This window comes from Cricetulus griseus (genome assembly GCF_003668045.3).
Source record: "Cricetulus griseus strain 17A/GY chromosome 1 unlocalized genomic scaffold, alternate assembly CriGri-PICRH-1.0 chr1_1, whole genome shotgun sequence".
Classification (NCBI taxonomy): Eukaryota; Metazoa; Chordata; class Mammalia; order Rodentia; family Cricetidae; genus Cricetulus; species Cricetulus griseus.
The window spans coordinates 246,330,498-246,354,284 of record NW_023276807.1 but is presented as its reverse complement, the minus strand read 5'-3'; the positions used below and the strand labels follow the sequence as shown (position 1 = coordinate 246,354,284).

General features: G+C 38.3%; 1 protein-coding gene across 4 annotated transcripts in view; it reads left to right on the top strand.

Annotated features, from left to right (window-relative positions):
- The first annotated feature begins 5,919 nt into the window (after window positions 1-5,919).
- Pcdh9 (protocadherin 9) overlaps window positions 5,920-23,787 on the top strand; it is an 838,624-nt gene continuing 820,756 nt past the window's right edge. For all 4 annotated transcript variants that reach the window (XM_035453407.1, XM_035453405.1, XM_035453406.1 and 1 more), the window contains exon 1: window positions 5,920-8,955. In XM_035453407.1, coding sequence (XP_035309298.1) covers window positions 5,920-8,955 — 3,036 coding nt within the window. The remainder of the gene's footprint in view (window positions 8,956-23,787) is intronic.

Below are 23,787 nucleotides of genomic sequence, written 5' to 3'. Positions count from 1 at the left end.
AAAACATGTACTACAAAAGAATTGTCTATATATAGATAAAATCTTCTAAAAGCCATGGGAAAATTTGGGAGTTCAATATATTTCTAAATTTGTGTAGTGATCATGATAGAATAGAATTTCTGGAAAGAGTCGGTTTACTTGGAATAATTTTGAAGGCACTGATCTGATTCTTATAATCCATGTCAGTCATGAAAATACAGCAAACTGTTTTAAATTTAGATCAGTCATTCAAAAAGAATGAGAGATGTCACCAGGGCTCCATGACGATTTGATTACTTACATTAGGTTGCCTTTAAAAAAAGGAGAAAAGAATGAGAAAACAAAAGGAGGAGAAAGGCACTGGGAAGGAAGAGCTGATTATGATTAAAGGAGCAAAGGAATTATACAGGAGTGCATTGCACTTCCTCAGTTTGCACAGCCTCTGGTAGGTGATAATTTCTTCCCGTGGTGTTAAATTCCTGCATTGTCATTTGCTCAAGAGTGGTAATACACATAACCCTTAACATCTTTAACACATCCCTCCCCCAGAGGTACAGTGCAATAGCCCAGTCCTTTTGTGAAATGGGTACAGTGGCACTGCTGTGACAACGGAGCCCTGTGATTGAGTCACTGTCTGTTAGATACAGCGCCACATTTGGCACTGTATAGAGCCACACAAATATTTTATTTTACATTCAGCTTTGAGTGGAACAGAGAAGCCTTGCTCCTGAGGTCTTGAACTCCTTTAGGAGGGCGTTTGATAACTCTCCACATTACAGCCTGCGTCTCTTATATAAAATGTAACTTGCAGGAAAAGCCTTTATCATCTTTGTGTGAAATGTAATTTTAGAAATGCTGCATGATAACTAGAAAGTCGTACACGAGAATCCAATTAAACTGAACTGCTTAATAATTCAGGTTATTATGTGTCATTGCATGAAAATTATTGTTTAATATATAAGTAGAATGATGCTAAACTTGAGGGATGTAAAAGAATCACATAACCTCCACGTCGGTTTCCACGCAGACGCAGACGAAGGCACTTTAGTCTCTAGGGAACTGGCAAGAGGTGACTTCGATGTGCAAGTGTCCCATGACCTAGACAGCCAGGAGAGAACAGTGTGGCTCCTTACTGTTGCCCACATGGTATAATTTTTGAAGTACTAATCAAGTAGTCAGGGTAAGAGCATCATGTTTCCTGGCTGTGAAAATATGCATTGTTATGAGTGATAACTAGTTAAAGTGGTCTAGTTGGGAAAACATATACGTATATGCAACGGATTATTTACAAATGGCAAGTTAACTAAGTGGCTCTGTGATGTTTTTAAATCCACCAAAAATATACAATAAAATGCAGCATAAAACAACAGGTATTTTCACAGTAAAATGAACAATCGTCTCCCAGTTCATATTTCTAGAGTTATATTTTAAATAGTGTAGTGTGTTTGAAATTGTAAAACAAATTATGTTGTGCTTGAGGCAGAAACTTCAAGTTAAATCGAAAAGGACTATGTAATGTACAGTTTTTTGGAGGACTATTAACTAAATAATATTTCTCATCGTAGAGTTTATCAGCTGAAATGGAATAAAGGAAGCTTGCACACTCTAACATTAAGAGGTTAAGGAATTACATGCTTTAGGAATACCTACATTTAGATATCTCTATCTAGAATAAACAGAAGACAATTTCTGAAACAAGAGCTCCATTTCTGTCTCCTGGGTGTTCTTCTCTGAAGAGAGGGTGCACATGCCTCATTCTGGGGCTTGGACCCGAGGATTTTATTAATTGAAGTGTGGTGGCCATGCTTCTTGAGCTTCGATTTGTTTCCTCTTCCCTAGCCTTCATCCTGATTCCCATTGGGATCTCATTTTCAAGCATGGGGTATGTAATGGCCTTTGCCAGCTAGTAAAGCTATCTCTTCCCAGAGAGTCATATCCCTGGTTAACAATGAGGTTAAATAATTATTATTAAGCTATGGGCTCCATTACCTGACTTTGAAATGACTGTGGTATGATTAAAATATAATTGCATTGCTCAGGAAATCAACTGGAAAGGAGCTGTGCTGTTGTTTATTGTGACTGGACCCGAAGAGTTCAGCCCAGAAAATACGCAAGCATGAGAACGATGTAATAGCTTTAATTTTGTGAATGGCAGATTCCCGGAGGGACGATGAAAAGAATCAACCTTTAATTCATGAGCATTGTTGTATGAAGGTTGTTTTTTGTTGACATTTGAATACTTAGGGGTCCTTTCCTTAAATTTTCTCATTCTAATCACAAAAAGTCATAATTTAATGCTTTGTAACTGTATGCAAACACCATCAACCTATAAGAAAAATGTTTTACTCCACAAGGGGTTGAGCAGCTTCATGGCGAACTTTTATACACTGCACTATTACTCTGACTATGTACCTAAGTGAAAAGTTTTAATAAAAAAACGGGGATTAAATTTTCACATGAAGAAATCATGATGTCAAACAAGGCAGCTAAAATTCAGATTACTTACACACTATGCAGTTTGGAAGTCTTGATCAGTGATTTGTTTTACTTCTAATTTAGCTATGTAAAAAATAAATGCCCATGCTTAAAAAGAGTTTCAGCCACAAGCATAAGATACCTCCGAATTAAAAAGGCTTTAATACCTTTACGTTCTACTACAGTGTAAGAAACACAAGGTTTAAAATAAATGCCCTGTATTCTGCCTTTAAGTTAGCAAAGTCAACCATGCATTAAGATTTCCTCAGACAACCTTTATAGATCATTCAGAGGTAAAAAAAAAAAAAAAATGTTGTTGTTGAAAACTAATGGGGTTTTATTTCTAACTTTACTCAGACACCTGTCTGACATAGGTGCAGCCAATTACACAAACCTTCCTGACTTACTGGTTTTTAAAGATGATGGAGGCAAACCCTGCCAAGGCGTTAGGGGCACTGGTACAGGATTTAGGCTGACCCTTTCTGAAGTAGCCCATCCAGCCCTGGTAAGAAAATGAGAAACAAACTTGTGAAGCTGTGCTACAAAGCTGGAGTCAGAGACATGCCTGGCAGGGAAGTGAATCCAGCAGAAACTGCAGAGGGACAAGCAGCCTTTTGCAGCTTGGCTAACAGCTGCTGGGGATTCCTTCCAGCCCGTCTGAAGCAAAGTTCGCAGTTAGGTGAGCTGGGAGCGGGCTCGGTTGTAGCCTTCATTCTGGCGAGCTAGGCTCTCTGGGAGGCAAAAGCAGAAGGGCAGAGGCGGCCAGGATCGAGCGCAGCAGCTCCTGGGAAAGGAGACTTCCCATACGGCGCAGTGGCCATGGCTGTGCCCCGGGACCCCAGATGCAACGTTCATGTTCCCCAGACTGTATCAGTGACCCGGAGCGCAGTAAATGCCCAGATTAATTTTCTTTCCATTCTTCACCGAGACACAAATACCTACTGCCCTATCTTTAGCTTTCCGCCCTCTTCGCCCTTCCTTCAGAGATGTCCCTGCCAGCAATTGCCTCAATTTGCAGCACCGGGAACAGAGTCGTTTTAATGGTTTAATACGCTCCAGAATTTGCTGGCCAGAATTTCTCATTGAGGGGTGGCTTCGAGTCTCAGACATCTCTGCCTTTTGGCTCCTCCACTTTGCAGAGAGAAATGCATCAAGAAAAGAGCGACCTCGATGACCCTCATCACCCCGCGGCGAGAATCTAGGTTCCTGGGTTCCGCGCGGGTGCAACCGCATCCCAGGGCTCCGCGGCTGCAAGCTGGGTTTCAGCCTCAGAGCTCTAGAGCCTCCCCGGGTGCTCGCCCCTGCCGGGCATGCTCAGTGAGCGTCCTGGAAGCCAGCTCTCCCGGGGCCTGATTCGGTTTTCCAGGTTTTCGAGGCTGCCGAGGGACGCTGGGGAGGGGTGGCTGGAGACAGTCAGCGCCTTGTTCCGCGCCCCCTCCCTCAGTCTCTGCAGCCTCCCACACTGCAAGATGCTGGCCAATCAGGACCCCGGGGCGGGGCTTCGGCCGTCACGCCCTCCCTCTGGGCTTATTGAGAGTTATATCAAGAAATTCAGTTCAGAGAGAGGAGAGAGAGGAGAGGGAGAAGGAGAGGGGGGCAGAAGAGAAGGGAAAGAAGAGAGTACGCGAGGTAGGAAAGAGAGCCTCAGTCTCCGAAGCGCGAAAGAGCTCACGGATTGAGAATTTGTCGGGCAATTGGCACCCCGGGACAACAGCCAGAAAAATCACCATCACCCAACTCTGACATTTCCTGCCAGAAGTTAGAGACTTGAGCAGTATTGCCATCGAATGCAAATGGTAGGCTGGTTGCTGTGGGATATACTCCCGAGCTGAAGAGCCCAGACCCAGTGGGTAATCGCTGTAGCGAGGAAATGTGGCGAGAATGACTAACGACAAATCTGTGAATTTGTTCTCGGGAGTTGCTAATTTGCCAGCCCGAAGGCACACATTTTACAAGGAGGAAACGTTTTGCTGCTTCTGAATTCTCCCCAAACTGGTGCTACCAGATGCATGGCTTTCTATGCGTTGGAACAAATCCTTCTTAACTGCAGCCTACCGGGAAAGGGGAAAGGTTGAGACTACTAACGTAAGTGTAAAGTTTCGCATGCACAATTGGAAATGCCGTGTTTAGTTATGTCCTCGGTGTAGACGAGGGGTGTTTGTAATTGGGTAGCCGGCTGGGGCAGAGCTCACCTACTGGGTTGTATCTGCAACCCCACCTGCACCACTCTGCTGGAACTAATCGCGGGCATCAGCTACTGTGCAGCCCAATGCAGATAAGATTAGAGCCTGGGAACTGACCAGTCCTACTCCAGTGGGTAGCTGCCTGGAGCCTTGCACGCATTTCAACTGCACTTAGAGGGACATCTCAGCGGAAGTTCTTCTTCGTGTGTTACCGGGTTGCGGTATTTATGTGTAGCAAATGTTACTAATATTATAATGAGACACCGGATTAAGAAACTGCATTTTTTTTTCCCTCTGGTATGCTCAGTAGAAAAATATTGTGGTGTTACATAGGAATGTTGGCTGTGTCTCACTTCCATCCCGGCTCACTGGTTCACCTCTGTGACAAGCAATTGTCTATTATCATACGTTTTTTTAAAAGTTTTCGTGTGTTTATTTATCTCGATGGGGGCAATGTGGAAACATAGAGAAAGGAGAGCAGGCTCTGAGTAAGAAATGTCAAGGCTTGGTTTTGTGCTTTGAGGCAATAGGAATACGTAGTGGCCAGTGACTACCGCTTCTGCTGCTGCTGCAGCAGCATGTCCGGATGCTCATTTCCCAGTAAGGATGGACGAGAAGACAGTTGAGGAACTGGGAGGAAGGAAAGGCAGTCTTCTGAGAGGAAGAGATGACTCAGTGTGGCGGAGAAGAAAACACATCATCTCTAACATGTGACAAAGCAGTTAGCAGCAGTCATAGCTAAACACTTGGGGTTTTTCACTTCATCTCAAACAACTGGGGGAGGTGGGCTCGAGACCAGGCGATGGGCGAAGCAGGGGGAGGGGAAGAGCAGAGCAAGAATTCATGCTTTGAATTAAATAGTGTTCTGAGGGATAAAAAAAAAAGAAAAAAAAAAAACAGTGTGGGGAAAACCCAGGTAAAAATAGCTGCTGTCCTTAATTCAAAAGTAGATGAATTTCATTTTCTCTCGGAAAAAGCAACAAGCAAGGGATAGTCAGTATTTTTGGCCACAGAGTTAAGTTGTAAACTGTGGAAGAGCAAACTGCCATGTTTACTAATATGCAGTGAGAATGTGGTTCAGTGTTTTGTGACTGGCTTTTCACTCACTCACTGAAGAATAATATTGTCTGTACAATTGTGTTGACAGTGACTGTCTCCAGATAAGAGATGAGATGTAATGCCTCCTCCAGTCCATGCACATTTCCTCTTGCAATTTGTGCATCATTCCTCAGTGGGAACCTTTAAACTCTAAAATCCAAGAAAAGAAAAGAAATACATTATCATGGACCTGAGGGATTTTTACCTGTTGGCTGCTCTGATTGCCTGTTTAAGGCTGGATTCGGCAATAGCTCAAGAACTTATTTACACTATTAGAGAGGAATTGCCTGAAAATGTGCCCATAGGAAATATACCAAAGGACCTGAACATTTCTCACATCAATGCTGCCACGGGGACCAGTGCCAGCCTTGTCTACAGACTGGTTTCTAAAGCTGGGGATGCCCCTCTGGTGAAAGTATCCAGCAGCACTGGGGAGATTTTCACAACCTCCAACAGAATAGACAGAGAGAAACTCTGTGCCGGAGCTTCTTATGCTGAGGAGAATGAGTGTTTCTTTGAACTTGAGGTGGTGATCCTCCCCAATGACTTTTTCAGGCTGATCAAAATCAAGATCATTGTCAAGGATACCAATGATAATGCCCCCATGTTTCCGTCTCCTGTCATCAATATTTCCATTCCAGAAAACACTTTGATCAACAGCCGCTTCCCAATCCCATCAGCCACAGACCCTGACACAGGCTTCAATGGGGTGCAGCATTATGAATTGCTAAATGGGCAGAGTGTTTTTGGACTGGATATCGTGGAAACTCCGGAGGGAGAAAAGTGGCCGCAATTGATTGTTCAGCAGAACTTGGATAGAGAACAAAAAGATACCTATGTGATGAAAATCAAAGTAGAGGATGGAGGCACCCCACAGAAATCCAGCACAGCCATACTGCAGGTCACAGTAAGTGATGTGAATGACAACAGGCCAGTGTTTAAAGAGGGCCAAGTAGAGGTGCATATTCCAGAGAATGCTCCCGTGGGGACCTCTGTAATTCAGCTCCATGCTACTGATGCAGATATAGGCAGCAATGCTGAAATCCGGTACATTTTTGGTGCCCAGGTCGCCCCTGCAACCAAAAGACTCTTTGCTTTAAATAACACAACTGGGCTGATTACAGTTCAGAGGTCTTTAGACAGGGAAGAGACAGCCATTCACAAAGTGACAGTTCTGGCTAGTGATGGCAGCTCCACTCCTGCCCGAGCCACCGTTACCATCAATGTCACAGATGTAAATGATAACCCTCCGAACATAGACCTCAGGTACATTATAAGTCCCATCAACGGCACAGTGTATCTGTCTGAGAAAGATCCGGTCAATACAAAGATTGCCCTAATTACAGTTTCAGATAAGGACACAGATGTGAATGGCAAAGTGATCTGTTTTATTGAAAGAGAGGTCCCATTTCATCTGAAGGCAGTATATGACAACCAGTATCTGCTAGAGACCTCTTCCCTGCTGGACTATGAGGGCACCAAAGAATTCAGCTTTAAAATCGTTGCCTCTGATTCTGGGAAGCCCAGTTTGAATCAGACTGCCCTGGTAAGGGTTAAGCTTGAGGATGAAAATGACAACCCACCAATTTTCAACCAGCCTGTAATTGAGCTGTCAGTTTCTGAAAACAACCGACGTGGGTTATACTTAACAACTATTAGTGCTACAGATGAAGACAGTGGGAAAAATGCAGACATTGTTTATCAGCTTGGACCGAATGCCTCCTTCTTTGATCTGGACAGAAAGACAGGAGTTTTGACAGCTTCCAGAGTCTTTAACAGGGAGGAACAAGAGAGATTCATTTTTACAGTAACTGCCAGGGACAATGGGACCCCTCCCCTCCAGAGCCAAGCAGCAGTGATAGTTACTGTTCTGGATGAGAATGACAATAGTCCCAAGTTTACTCATAACCATTTTCAGTTTTTTGTGTCTGAGAATCTGCCAAAGTATAGTACTGTGGGAGTAATCACAGTGACAGATGAAGACGCTGGAGAGAATAAAGCAGTTACTCTTTCCATTCTAAATGACAATGAAAATTTTGTGTTGGATCCTTACTCAGGAGTCATTAAGTCAAATGTCTCCTTTGACCGAGAGCAACAGAGTTCCTACACCTTTGATGTCAAAGCCACTGATGGAGGACAACCACCCAGGTCCTCAACTGCAAAAGTAACTATCAATGTAATGGATGTCAATGATAATAGTCCAGTTGTCATTTCTCCACCGTCCAACACCTCATTTAAGTTGGTGCCACTCTCAGCCATTCCTGGCTCTGTGGTTGCAGAAGTTTTTGCTGTGGATATTGACACTGGGATGAATGCAGAACTTAAGTATACCATAGTGAGCGGGAACAACAAAGGGTTGTTTCGGATTGATCCAGTAACAGGCAACATCACTCTAGAAGAAAAGCCGGCACCTACTGACGTGGGCCTGCACCGTCTGGTGGTCAACATAAGTGACCTGGGTTACCCTAAGGCTTTGCACACTCTCGTGCTGGTATTTCTTTATGTAAATGATACTGCTGGAAATGCCTCGTATATCTATGACTTGATCCGCAGGACTATGGAGACCCCACTGGACAGGAACATAGGAGATAGCAGCCAACCCTATCAAAATGAGGACTATCTTACCATCATGATCGCCATCGTGGCGGGGGCCATGGTGGTCATAGTTGTGATCTTTGTCACTGTTCTGGTGCGCTGTCGCCATGCGTCAAGGTTCAAAGCAGCTCAGAGGAGCAAGCAAGGTGCTGAGTGGATGTCCCCAAACCAGGAGAATAAACAAAACAAGAAAAAGAAACGGAAGAAAAGAAAGTCACCCAAGAGTTCTCTTTTGAACTTTGTGACTATCGAAGAGTCCAAACCCGATGACGCAGTTCACGAACCTATCAATGGGACCATAAGCCTGCCTGCTGAGCTGGAGGAACAAAGTATAGGAAGATTTGACTGGGGCCCCGCACCTCCAACAACCTTCAAGCCGAACAGCCCTGACCTGGCCAAGCACTACAAATCTGCCTCTCCACAGCCTGCTTTCCATCTCAAACCAGACACTCCAGTTTCCGTGAAAAAGCATCATGTCATTCAGGAGCTCCCTTTGGACAACACCTTCGTCGGGGGCTGTGACACCCTTTCCAAACGCTCCTCCACTAGTTCAGATCACTTCAGTGCCTCAGAGTGCAGCTCCCAGGGAGGCTTCAAGACAAAGGGCCCCTTACACACCAGACAGGTAAACGAGCACTTTTACTGGTCTATAAGTACTGCATACAAGTGCCCCGTCAACCAGTATTAATGTGCCAGCGTGTCTATTGTTTTGGTCTAACTTTAGCTAAGTTATAAGGAGGAAAAAAAACTTGACCCCTTTTCTATTCCTCTGGGGCTCAGTCAAGAATTTTTAGAACAGCTTTGAAATTTCTGAGTTCTGAGCATTATTTAACCTCCCAGTTTCCTTCAAATGGCAAAAGATGAAAAGAGGAAATTATTCCAAAATGTCCCAAGATAATGTTTGCTCAAGAAGAAAACCCATCCTGATTTGCCCAGATCTGCTCCTGGGGTTTCCAAATTGCCTGCTTCAAGATTTTTGCATTACCTTTTGATCTAAAAAGTCACCTTCAGATATCAAGTTTAAGTGACGTTTGAAGGTCTGACACCAATTACGATGGAGCTGTGGTTGCTAAAGGGGTTAATGTTTTTTTAAACTCTTAATAAAACGGGAGTAGGATATTAAATGTACATCAGCTGCGAAGCACATGGTTGTTGATTGATTGCATCTAAGCCATATAGGTAGTATAATCCTTGACTTCAAGTTATTTTATTTGTAATATAGTAAAGTGCATCTTTCTTAGGAAGATTTTCAGTGTCCATAATGGCCAAATATGAAAATGAAAAAAGGAATGCTTTCTCTCTAATATTACTAATTTACAGAGAAAAGACGGAACCCATTGTAAATACTTCTTCATCTTAGTAATGCATAAGTGATCTGTCATAACTCATTTTAAACTGTAAAATATGCCATACGAAGAGGGATTAAGAGGCTGAGAAACACGTATTTCAACCAAATCCAGAATTAGTTTTTTTTAGGTCTAATAATTCCATGTTAATAAAGATTTAAATGCAGCTCTGTCTAATTTATTTCTTTGGTGCTTGTCTGTTGCCACTAAATTTGAATGTCGATAATAGCCTGTAGATGGCACTAGGGTATCATGTCCCTTGTGCTGGCCAGGTGCCAATCCTGCAGTAGCTAGGAGGAGGGGGGAGGGAAGGATCAAGCTGGTTGTACAGCCAAAGATACCTTTTATTTAATGACAGTTCCTCTGTAGCAACTAGCATTTAAGTTCATTTGCTTGCTCTTTAGTGACTTGCTCTCAGCACATCAACTTTCTAGGATTTTGGAAGCCAAGCTCTGTTGTTAGGAGTCCACCTCTGCTGGTGGTCCATTCACCACATTGCTATCCCTTAGGAACATAGATCTCAGAAAAACCAAGTGAAACAAAATTCACTTGCAGAATTGTCTTGACACTCATTGATGAGTCTTTGGAAAATCAAGAGGGTTTTTTGTTGTTGTTGCTGCTGCTGCTGTTGTTGTTATCTGAAGTTGTGGTAGAGTAGTATATCTTATGGAAACTGGTTCCCCTGTTAGATTCAGTAACTGCTCTGTAATGACTTAGAGGCTTCATGACACTATGGCATTATAAAAATGATTTTGTCAGTGAATCACACAGGTCCTCCTTGAATATTAAGTTTAGTGCCTATGATTATGAAGTAAAATCTCCATTTGAAATGATAAATACATAAAGCGCTGTGGACAAACATATGTTTAAAGCTGAAATGCACAGAAGACAATGACCTAAAATACCAAGATCAGTTTTGAAGTACTAGAAACTGTTAGGTTATTAGATGTAAGTGAAGTCAGAAGCACAGCTTCATTTCATATGAACCCTATCAACATTTGAGAAGAGAGTGGCTTTTTAAAATTTGGAGATCACCTGAACATAACAAAGTTTTTAAAAAGCTATTAAATTGTTTATTATGGTGAGAAAAATAATGGATGGAATTATAAATGCTCTTAATCAAAAAGTTGCTATTTCAATGAAAAGAGAAGAAAAGTTTTGGTTTTCACTTTATTAAAATTTGTAGTCTTTATTTGTGGTATGATATGATTTTTATCATTCCTTGAAAAAAAAAAGTAGTGTGAACTTAAACTTTTCATGTGAGATCAGAAATTGGTTTCCCAAAGAGAGTTACCTGCCGACTTCCCACTGTTGTCATTTCTTTCATGTCAGTGTCATGGACATTGCTAGAGAGGTACTGGCCAACATCTTCTGATTTTTCCCACAGTCATTGAACTTAAATATGATACAAGGGCATAAATGCTAGTCAGATGTGTTTTACCAGAGCTTTGAAAGGATCTTCTAATGAAGCCTCACTTGTTAAAAAGAAATTTGTGTATATGACATAATCTTGCAGTCAGGATGCTGAGTAGCTCACTTACTGAACTACAGTGTATTCCAGACCCGCCTTTGAGACACGATCCATCTTGTAGCTTTCTTGTGCACATTTTGATGTTGAAAAGTAGCTGTAAATTCACTCCCAGGATAAAAAAGTATTGAAGCGATAACGCCTATACATTTACAAAGCTTTCAAAATAAAAAATAATCATACTTGAGAAAATAAGTCTTGGAAGTAGGTAAAGATGCAATGGCAGCAAACTAAGGCATAGATACAATGTTAGGGGAAAGACTATTCCTGTGAACGAAAGACATCAATCATATAGAGCTTCTTCAAATGTGTACACTGAACTCTATGATAGCTGTCTAAGATGTTTCTGTTAAACTAGGACAAATAGGTGTTTTTGATTAACTCCCCTGTTTCAACTGGTAACCTTCATACAAACTAGCCTTCTGTAGTATATGAATTGGAAAATGTAATTTTTATTACTACATATTCTATCAAATAAATTTACAGACTAATACATATTATGTGAAGATTTTTTTTTGTAAAGTCGGCATGATTGCCTTTAACAGGAATCTTTTTTTTTTTTTTTTTAACTTCACGGTGCTAGTAGAAGTGTGGATAATTCAAGAATCTTGAATAAAAGGTTATCAAATTTAAGTACCATTACTTTGAATTTGTCTGTGTGAAAGTACAATGTCTGGTTCTACACCCTGAGCTGCTCTGTGGTGCAGTGATCCTATTTTGTCTGACAAATTCTTGCTTGCTTTTTTCCCATGTGTTTACAAATAGTGCATGAGATCATTGTAGTTTCCATCCCTCTATTGCCTTTATCTTACTAAGCCCTCTTTTTAAATTTCAGGAAAACAGCTTTACCATTTAATGATTTTTATAAGGGTCTTCTATGTTCCCAGATTGAGAATTTATAGTTTTAAGCAAAGGGTTGTGTCTTCATTACTTACCAGTTAAAGATCTAGACAACATTCTCTGCAGTCAATTGAAAAGGTGTCAACACACTAAGTTCCAATCGGTCATTTCACAATAAGGTTCCTCCTGTTTACTGTTTATTAAAGCCTAAGGAATGTTCCACTGGCACAATATAAATTTGAGTTTGATTATAAATTTTAGAATGGTTGTCCATCTCAGAATCAATACAGTCTCTCTTAAAACGAGGTTTGGGATAGACCTCAACCAATTCTGGTGGATTGCGGCTGGGTCAGGTCTGGAAAGGTAACCAGTTAACAGTTTCCTATGTGGCAATGAATTCAGCTCCTCTAAGTTCCAATCTTTGGGATTCAGACTTACCATATTCAAACAAAAATTGCTCTCCTTTCCTTTCATATTCTCATATCCATCAGTCCTGTTTTTGTACATCTCAACTCTGCCCATTTATTGACAGCTGTTTTATTATAGCTGGAGGCTTTAGCGTAAGCTGTTTATTGCTGTTTCCCAACTTGGTTGACAGCATTTGGGGAATTAATTTTCTTGGTCCCATGTGTTTTGTTTTCTCTAGCAGGAGAGTGGGAATAAATGAAAATGTTAACATAAAGAACAGTGATCTATTTACATTTGACAAGTTTTTCACGTAATCAAACAATCTGTAAGAGCTCCACCAGAGTTCCATTCTGGGTAAACAGCCATGTTTAATTTTCTAAATGAAATACTCATTTTCGAGCTTAAACATCCTGACTTTAACTTTTTATGCTTTAAAGTATTTGCTCAAATGCACATTTATGTATAGATCGAAGAATTTATACATTGAAAATGTGTAGACAGCCTGTACTCAAGCAAGTGTGTGCGCTTTTTACAGTTGCAAAGGGAATTGCTTCAATTCCCAATCACTTAGCGATACTATATTACATTTGTGATTACTTTTCATTTTTGAGTAATCCACCACAATCACTACTGCAATGTTATTATGACATGTGGAACACATAAGGCAGTTGCAGGGCTGATATTTAGAACCTTCAGACAGACAAAAATGCAGCTGAGAGTGAAAGGAGCAAATAGAATCTAATGTGAGGCCTGCAAAAAAATTTCAGAATCTTTCCAGCTACTGAATTTTAGAATACATAAGCAGTCGTGACTGTGTGGGAGGCACATTGTAAAGAATTGTCCCCACCAAAAAAGTCAAATCATTTTGAAAATTGAGATGTTTAGTGCTATACCTTCTCCCTTTATAGCTTCCTTTGGTTGTGATGACAGTTTCATATTTAGGAAGTAAAAGATAACCCGTTCGGAGAATGACTCAGACTTCTGAGGTAAAGATGAGTTGATCATTCACAACAACTACTTTACTCTTGGATTTCTAACAGGGATATTTAATGTTTTAGGGTTTGTTTGTTTGTTTGTTTCCAACTTGATAGTCCTATGAAAGTCAGTATACTTTGTTTCATTCATCTCTAATAACCTTAAGGAAAAAGGAAACAAAAGATATCATTGTATTAAACAGGCTTCTTGGGGTGTGATTACATACAGAGTATTTAATACCAAGCAGGAAGTTTCTATATTTAAAATTATCTACTCTCCAATTTTCCAAATTTAATGCAATTATAACTACCAAATCTGTGCTGTCTTTTTTTCCTCATAGTTCTTACTACTCATGCCCATGTTGTGACAGAACAGGTACCAGCTCATTAAAATTACTTTGCCTCTCTGTGGATACAGTTCAGTGAGAGAACATTGGCCTAAGTGTACAATGCTCAGATTCTAGCTTTGCAAAAAGAAAAAGAGAAAACCTTGAAAATTTTTTAATTGTGACAATATTCCTTTTGATTTTGATATATGAATACCCTCTCTATTTAATTGCAAACTATAATTTACTTAACAAGCATAGCATAAATTAAACGTCATAAAATAGAAAGCTGAATTGAATGAAAGAACTCAAATTTAGAATGAGTTTTGTCATAATCCATTGTGACTTATATCAAAGATGTAAATTACACCCTATATATTGCAAATGGCATTTTAATGCATTATTTCTCAGTTACATTATTTTAAATAGACTAAAGTATGAGAGTGATGCATTTAGATTATATTTCTGTAGTAGTGCAGTTTCTGGAATTGCATTAATTTTCCACATTCTTTATTTTCTAAGATCTTTGGTTAGAGGATGCCTGTATTCTATCAGGTGCCAAAAGCTTAACCTTGTATTATTCCATCTGTGGAAGGCTAAGTGTTTGCACAGCATTGGTCTGCATATCCCTATTTGATGGTTCTGGTTTGGATTAGCTAAAGATAAATGCTTAGTGTTTGTGTTTTTGTGAACAAAACAGCAAAGAAAGGCCAAACCTAGTGAACTGTTTACTGCTTCTACTTAAAATCATCAAGCTGTAAGCCTGTCTGCATGAAGTCTAGTATTTCCCTGTGGTGTAATAAAATTATAAAATGCCTTCTTATAATCATACTAGTCATTCAGGTAATCTCTCACACATTAGATTATTTGGAAAAAAAGAATTATAGAGTGTGGATTTTTATTTATTAAAACTCATTTTCTGTATAATATTCTTTCTGAATTTGAAAATATTGTAACCCTTAAATTCATCTCAGGTTTGATAGTGAGAATTTGGGACAGCAAATCAGGAAAGGAAGAATAAGTTTATGGAAGTACAGAAGTCATCGTGTCTAAGTAGCCCTGCTACGAAATAGAGTACTTTTAAGAGAGAGTAGCCCTGAAACATATATAACAGCGTAGAAGCAAATGTAGATATAGTGTAGAAATATGATCTCACACTCCAGTGTTTAAGATCTCATCAGTTGTTATCTCAGATAACTGCTAAGTCTGTCAAACATTTCATCTGGAAAGGAACTCTTGCCTTTTTGCCTTTGTTTGATACAAACCTATTGGGCTGTCAGTCATCAGAAACATAGAACTTGAAAGATATATTACCATGATTGACATTTTGCTTTAGATTTATATTCTTCTTTTTCCATAAGCCAAGATTCATTAAAATTTGAAATTCCTATATAAGTTAAACAACCATCTTTTTTTAATAGTAAAGTGCTGTGACTGAAATAAAGCGGATGAAAAATCCAATTTTTAATTTTTCACACTTATATTTTATCTTATAAGCAGTGTTTCCTCTATAGTTAAGAATGGTGGCAGACTTAGTGGCATTTTTTCGGCTATAATATGTAATTCTAAAGCAGCCAGAACTCATAAGCATTCATTAGAGATGTATTTTTACATGTATATCCAGTAAGACCTATGAAAATATTTTCTGATCATCTTCACCAGTAGTGGCTTAAAGTACACAAGCATGCATTGCATTGAAAACGATGTCCCTGGAGCAACTTATGGGACCATTAAAGATGTAAACTTGGGTAGGATCATGAAGCACACCTGACTGTTTCTTCTTAGTCATGTTATACAAATTATTCCAGCATATGGGATGAAATAACAGACATGTTCTTGACAGGACATCATTATTTACAATTTGACACGTGTAGGCTTTTAATTATATTAGCTAGGGCTACAGGAAAGAATGGTGATTTTGTCAAGTTTTTCTTGCTTGTATAATACCTTTCATTTAACATTCTTTCACAGTTTTTTTGCTATCAAACTATCTTTAGGTTTTGGTAATATGGAGCTTTGCTAATATCCAGTTCCAAGCCTTTTTTCAATCTCTCAGCAGCTGATTTAGAAACTCTCTAATCCCTTTCAGAATATTGAGGAAGTAATGGGTGGCAGGGCTTTAGATCTTTAAGCTTCCACCGCATGGTATGAAGAATTGTTAGGGAGCTGCTGTTTGCACATCTTTCTCCTCCTGTGTGTTGCTTTCCCTCATTTTTTTTTTTTTACTTTTTTTTTGCTTTCCCACATTTGCTTCTTTTCCTAATCTTCAGCTTCCATCCTGAGAATATTTACTTTGGTCGGAAATAAGCATGCCAGTGATAGAAGTTTGGGATTCACCTCCAGATGAATGCCATCACAGACAAGGAAGCTCCGGCACATTTTGCATAGATCTGTATGAACACAGTGAACCCTTCATAAGCTCTTAGGTTGCAGGAAATCAGTGCTGAAAATTAAGTGGGGTTTTAAAGATTTGCAAAGTAGAGAGCTTTGTATAATGCTGGAATTGCAGGTGCCTATTAAATATGAAGTAAAGGCTTTGTAATACAACCAGCTAACACGTTTCCTTCCACATTAGAGTGATTTATAGCCTAGGGAATTATATTTGCCTAATTTTTTATCCAAATGCAGACACATTGGATAGATTCAAAAGAATGAAAATATCAGATGCATGCTTTGGAATGGACTTTTTTTTGATCCAGTGTTTCTGATTCTGAAGAACAGATGAGGCAGGAGTACTGACGTTTTCTTGGAGGTCTCTGATGCCATTATTTAGGACTTCACCTCCCTGAGAAAGCACCTCTACTCCGAATGTAAAACAAATGAAAGGCCTAGGTATTCTGAATTATCTTTCTGCCTCATTTGTAAATAGTGTATATTTGTAGCATGGTTTTTTAGTCTAGGCATGTATGGTTTTCATTATATTTACCTTCATGATAGTGCTGAACAAGTGTCTGGCAGTTCTTTAATGCTTGATGGTGCAGACTAGCTTGGTTTCATGCAAATTGCTAGAAATATCCATGCATATTTATAAATGATTTCAAATATGCTTCTACATTTTTTTGCTTCCATAAAAGAGTGAATTTGCGTGGCCCACAATAGGAACAGTGACTGTCTCTGTCCATCATAGATGATTGGTTTGGAAAACAAAAGACTAACAATCACAAATCAGAGAATGAAATCTTTAGCTCCCCCATTTCCTCATTAAACAAACATCAATGAGGAAATAGAAACAGACGGCATTGTGAAATGAAGCTGTATCTTTCCAAAGAGGAAAATGTCTTCTGCTGACAGTTGTTCTGTAGTAGATCTTTTCTGAGGAAAAAAAGATACTGGTGCTTTTTTGGATTCCAAGGATACGACCAATCTGTGCCTCTGTGTGATAACAGCTGCATGCTGAGGACTTTCAAACACACAGCTACACAGGATTCTGCAGGAAACTTTGTAGATGGTGCAAGTGACAAATGGAGACAAAATGGAGTGATCTCTGAGATGTGAGTTGATGCCCTCCTGGGTCATATATTCATGTCATTGAACCAATTTTCACACTGGAAGTCCTGAGTCACAATGGCCTTTCCTCTGCATCAGCGGTGAAAGCGTCTGTGCCAGCAACTCTTCTTTGCTCTGAGTCTTGTTATTCACTAGACGGGAGATATTCCTATGTGTGACTTAGTGTGCATCCAGCTTCTCAGGCTCTCAGTAGATTTTAAATGGTGCACATTGTTTCCATAGATCTCATTACCGTAAACATGGTTAGTGCAAGTACACGTACACACACAAACACAGAGAAAGAGAGAGAGAGAGAAAGAGAGAGAGGTTAGAGTTGAATACCTTGACAATATCTAGGAAGTATCAAATGAAATTCATAATGTTGCCTTCCTTTTTCAGAAATACCAGACAAACCTTCTCTTCTGAGTTTATTTTTCATTCACCGCTATTAAAATTCACCTTTCCTCAATCATGCCTTTTCCAATGAAAAAGGAATACTTATTTTTATTCTGTGGTGCCTAGGTTAAAAATGTTTTGCCCTAACATATTCAGATTTCTTGAATAAAAGGTAATAGAGTTTATGTGAAAATTGTCCATATCTTGCCTCATAATTAAAATGATTATGAAAATTACTTTGCAATACAATAAAATCAATTACAATCCTCAGGATATTTTGGAATGATATGAACTCACCCATTTCATTCCAAGTCTTCACAGTAAAACCTATGAAAGCAGTGGCAGCAAAATATATTTATTTTGACACCTACAGTCTCTATTTTAGTCAATTAATTTCTGCTTTTTAGGTAAGGGTGTTTGACTTCTCGTTAGGACTAGCAGCAGTGACCCTCAAGACCATCTGTTACTGGCAGGGCTATGCATCCTTTCCAGCTGACAGAGGTCCACCCAGGTGAATAATCAGTAGGGCATAAAACATAGACCGGTTTCAGTCTCAAATGTCAATGCAAACAGTCCACATACTAAGGAATTTTTTTTATATAGTATAATAGTTAAGGGGAACTGTAGCCATTTCCTGAAAGTGAGGAGCTGTCTTAAATACATTTTCATTTCTCTGCATGAACTTTCAGTAGTGGTGAGAGGAATGAATTGAGCAGTCATTCAATAAATGATCATCTAAGAGATCTCTCTAATCTTATAATAAAACTTCATATTTGTGTTGTACTTTCCCCTTATTTTTTGTCCACAAAAATCATTCAAAGACTTCAACATTCTTATTCCCTGTGTACATTTTCCCTCATTTAAACATATTTGTGTCTCCCATTTTACTTCCACTAGAGCTGTGCATTCAGTCATGGATCTCATTCAGGATGGAAGATTGAAAATCATTAATCAGGCTCCGTATTCCTCTCTTCATGTCTCACCATCTGTAGTAGTTCCTTTTTTTCTCATCTTCTAATTGATGTAACACAACATGGTCAAATCAAATTAAGGCAGAAAGTAAAAGGTTATATTGGTTCAGTCTTTGAGGACACTGTCCACCATGATAGGGGAAGAGGAAAAGGAAGCAGGTAGTCAAATTGCAGCTTCAGTCAAGGTGCATAGAGAAATGAAGGCTTGTGTTCAGCAGGCTTCCTCCTCTTTACTCATTGGGATTCCAGTCTATAGGATGGTTTCACCCAAATTTAAAATAAGTCACGTTGCCTATTTCAGAAAGTCACTCAAAGGTATTTCTCCTTGGTGAGTCTAGATTCTATCAGGTTGGTAATTATTATAATGATAGCGACATCTACTTTGAATACTTAGTGAGAAGTTTCTTCAGAACATAGTGACCAATGCATTTTTGGTATTATATAGTTGAGAGATATACTTATTTTGAAAACAAAAAGGGGCAAATTGTCATGCAAGATTTTTTTTAATGTACTCCTTAGTAAAGTAGAAAGTAAACTAGAATCTAGCACATGCTCTGTAAAAAGAAGCAAAATAATAATTGAATAGTGATTAATGCAGTGTCTGGTTACTATATTAATTTTAGAAAGATAAATTTAGTGACTAATGAAACTGAGAGGATTCTCACATGCTTCGGCTTCAAATGTGCCTTTGAGATGATTTGACCTATTTAATTCATTTTCCTGCTAAGAAATTGGAGACCATAGAAATAATTTGATATTTTAAGTAGCAGAAATGACTGGGATTATCTAATACAAGACAACATTGGGATAATTAATAACACATTGTATTACCTAGACAGTAGATGCCGACCTTTAATTTCCTTGTCTGTGCCATGGATGTCCCCACACGTAATAGGTAAATGGTTATGAATTTAAGCATACAAACATCATTCATTTTGGGAGTACATTCTTCAGACAGGCTAAAACTTTCTTTCACCTCTTATGTCTAAGCTGATCAGATCTTCCCTGATAGAAGTACTCAAGTCTCTTGGTAGATGAATGCTCTTTTAATTTTCATTCTAATTGTTCTGTTTTAATCTGTTTTTTATTTTCTGTAGATATGAATGTGCATTAATCTTCTTTCATTTGCATGGAAGTTTTATTATTAGAAGTTGTAAGAGGCTGATCTGCAACAACAGCAGAACACAATACATAAAATGTTTTGCTTTGATCTTAGTTCTCATTATTATGTCTGTGAAATTACCTCCCCATTTATTTTTCAGTATTTTACTTCTTTCAGTTGTCTGCACATTTAAAATTATTTTGTGTCTCTTAGTATCTGTTATTAATGTAGGTCTTTGTCTATTACCCATAGGAAAGGCACCCATCTGGGGATTTTCACCTTGCATATCACTCCTATTACAAAACAACATATAAAAGCAAATCTGTTGCACAGTCAGTACTTAACACAGCTGGAATCATTTGAAACCTGCTGGTTCGTGCTTCCAATTATTCCATAGACTAGAAAGCATCACTGTTGAAGTAACAGCATCCACTGTGTAATCAAACTAGTTTAAATGCCTGGTAATATATGGATCATATTCCTAGAATTTGCCAAAATATGGCAGGAGTATTATATCCAACAGATTTTTTACTATTGTTTTATTTTTAAAATAATATATTCTTACTTAAGAGCAAGTTATCGATGTCTGAGTAGTTAAATTTACAGTCTTTGGGTGTGTGGATGATACAAACATTAATAAAGACAAAATGTAAAAATATAACACTTTAGGTAATAGGACTTACCTAAAGGTACCATTTCTTAATAGACTAGGTCTAAAGTAATTTCTTTTTCCTGGAGTAGCTAAAATCATCATAATGAAATTGCTGATATGAACTTGAAGCAAAGTACAGTGGAGATTTGTAACTAATTAGATTTATCAAATAAATAAGAAGTTAGTATATCCAAATATCAGTAGATTTTTCTGTGACGTTGATTATAAAAATTTTCTCTTAACATCTTATTGTCTTTCAGGATATTTAGGAAAATTCACTCAGTTTTGGATTTGACTTTCTATAAGCCAGTACCATGCAAAGCATTTTAAAACAAGACAAAGAATAAGAATAACTATTAACCATTTTTGTAAAGGTTCAAAAAACACATAAGCCTTGGCAAAATAGCATGACTTCATGTTTCATACTAACATGTGAGTTCCAACTCCTATGGCAATTATTTCAGGTTGCACAACTGATGGAGTTATTTGAGGTCTACAATAGTTCATATAATAGTTGTTCAAAAAGAAGAGCTCTTGGTCCCCAGACTGATAGCTGGGAAACCAGCATGGGACTGATCCAGACCCCAGGAATGTGGGTGTCAGTGAGGAGACCTCGGAAATCCATGGGGCCTCCTGTAGTGGATCAGTACTTATCCCTAGCATAGGAATGGACTTTGGGAGCCCATCCCACATAGCGGGACACTCCCTGAGCGTAGACACATGAGGGATGGCCTAGACCCTATCCCAAAGGATATGACAGACTCTGAAGACCCCTATGGAAGGCCTCACCCCCTGGAGAGCAGAAAGGATATGTGATAGGTAGGTTGTTAGTTGGGGGGGGGGAGGGGAGGAGAGGAGGGAGTGGGAACTGGGATTGACATGTAAAACAATCTTGTTTCTAATTCAAATAAAAAATTAAAAAATAATAGTTGTTCAATAAATTCTATTAATTCCTGTCACATAGAGGAACACAGAAACATTCAGAGACTAATGTCCGATATACTGTAAATGGGAAAATGGGCTTCAAAGCATTTGAGTCATTGTTTTATTTCAGATATATAGCATTACAGCATCTCTTAATGTAGCTATTCTCAGTATATAGCTGCTACCATGCACTATATACATGCTTCATACAGCAGATATAACCCTGTGCTTGCCAAACAGCTAAATGACAGTTAACTGGGTAAGATTCATGTTGTTCGTTCGTATTAATTACACTCTTCCTTTACTTCTAATAGAGGATTCCAGAAATCTTGATGCAATTCCCTGCCACATAATGATCACAAGTTTGTTGTAGGAACAGGCTCTTTGGATTTTCCCAACAAGCAATGGTAAAGCTATTTTTTTTTGTCTCCTAAATATTAACTGCTTGTAAATCTGACAGTGAACAATATTTAATCTTTATACAAGATTAGTCAATGGTATTATATATATATATATATATATATATATAATATATATATATTATAATATTTCAGATTTATTCCTCCTAGTCCTGTAGATTTTTCCACATTATTTGATACACTATTATGAACCATCTGATGCCAAATACCTGTTGTATGATCCACTAATGCACACACAGGCACAAACACATACACAATCAAACTTTTTAGTTTTCATTCATTCTGTAATTATACACACATTTAGTTAAGTCTCAACTGTGTTTCAAATGTGGTGTTAGACAGTAAGATTTTTTTAATTCATGGCATTGTCTCTGCTTAAAGTATTTCAGTGGATTTTAATCACAGAATTTCATTATGCAAAAATGAGTACGATCTCAGTATTTAAATGATATCATTTTTCTAAAATACATTTTCAAATCTCTCAATAAAAAAAAACAAAACTGCTCTAGGAGATCTGATCTTTCAAGGGGGCAATAAAACTCTAAGACATATCACTCTAATTATAGGAATGCTAGGTTTAAATTTATTCTTTGCTTAATTTAGAAAGAAATGGGATGCTTTATCCCAAAAGCCCACATACTTTCTAGAGGCCAGGGTGTTCGTAAAATATAGATGTAAGACCTCAGGTTTTTTTTTTTTTTAACCGAATAAGATCAACCCATTTGCTGTGTTAAAAGTTACATGACATCTGTTCTAAAAATGAAGATTCACATTGTAGGAGTGACTTTGAAGGGACTGTTTTACATCACAAAAGTCACAGAAGATGGTTTCAGCCTTCACCCTTGAAAGAACATATATTAAACATAGACATGGAATATAGATGTCAAACTCTGGCTGGTATATATGTTTGTTCTAATTGGCTTTTTCCTCCAGATGGTTGTCATTTGGGAAAGTCCCTTTTCTTATGAATATTTATCGCAATATTTCAAAGAATCAATGCAATACCATAAATGTTAAAAGTAAGGAGGCCTCCGTCATATATGTTTTATTCTGAAGTTGAAAACATTCATACCCTTAAAATTTGTTTTACTGTCATCACAGAAGAAAATGTCACAACTGGGTTTTACATTTGGGCAAGGCTGACTGCAATTTTTAACTCATTCATTTCTAAGACACTAACTTATATAAGGATGCATGCACTTATGTAAGCAAGAATTTCCAAACTTAGAGTTATCATTTAAGTGAATATTTTTGGTTTATGAAAAGCAATACATATAGGTCCCCACCTGCCCGTTCTTGCACAAATGTATTTGAATAAACAAAAAACCTTCACTGCCAGCAAATGTTCTATTTTAATTGCAATTAGACTTCTCTGATAACTACCAAGCTGGTTCCTAACTCTAAAAGGATCTTTCCAACTGTTCTGTGGCTGCTTAGGCAACTATCACCAAGTAATTACTATAATTAAATGAACTACAGAATTGAAACCTGTTAAAATATGCAGAGCTTAGGAATAAAATGTAAAATGCACTTGTTAATTAAATACATTAATTGAAATATAAATAAGTTTTTGGATATCGTAAATGAATTGGTGTGAGCAGTCATAGAAAAACATCTACTTCAGTTTTCATTAATATGAAAATATTGACAGTTTGGTAAACTAATTTGGAACCAAGGAAGAGGATAGTGTAGTGTAATAAAAAGGTACATCTAAACAGAAGTTGGCATGCAAATCACATGTGTAGCCTTGTCTGTCATAACTTATTTCTACAAATAATTAAGCATATATATGTTAATTGCACAATTGATTACACTGACCACCAATTTTGTGTTTTTACATGGTATCAATTAGTTGATTTTTATTCTTCTTCTCTTTGCCTATATCTCATTACCAAAAACATATTCCAACATGGCTATTAAATTCAATGTATATATTTTTATGTCTCCAAAATTTTACTATGGAGTATTTTCTCACCTGGGTTGCAATCCATATGCTTAATACCAGGCTTACTAAAATTCCGCCAAGCATTATGAAAACTTGTTTCCTTTATGAAAATTGGCTAATTGAACCCACAATTTTCTATT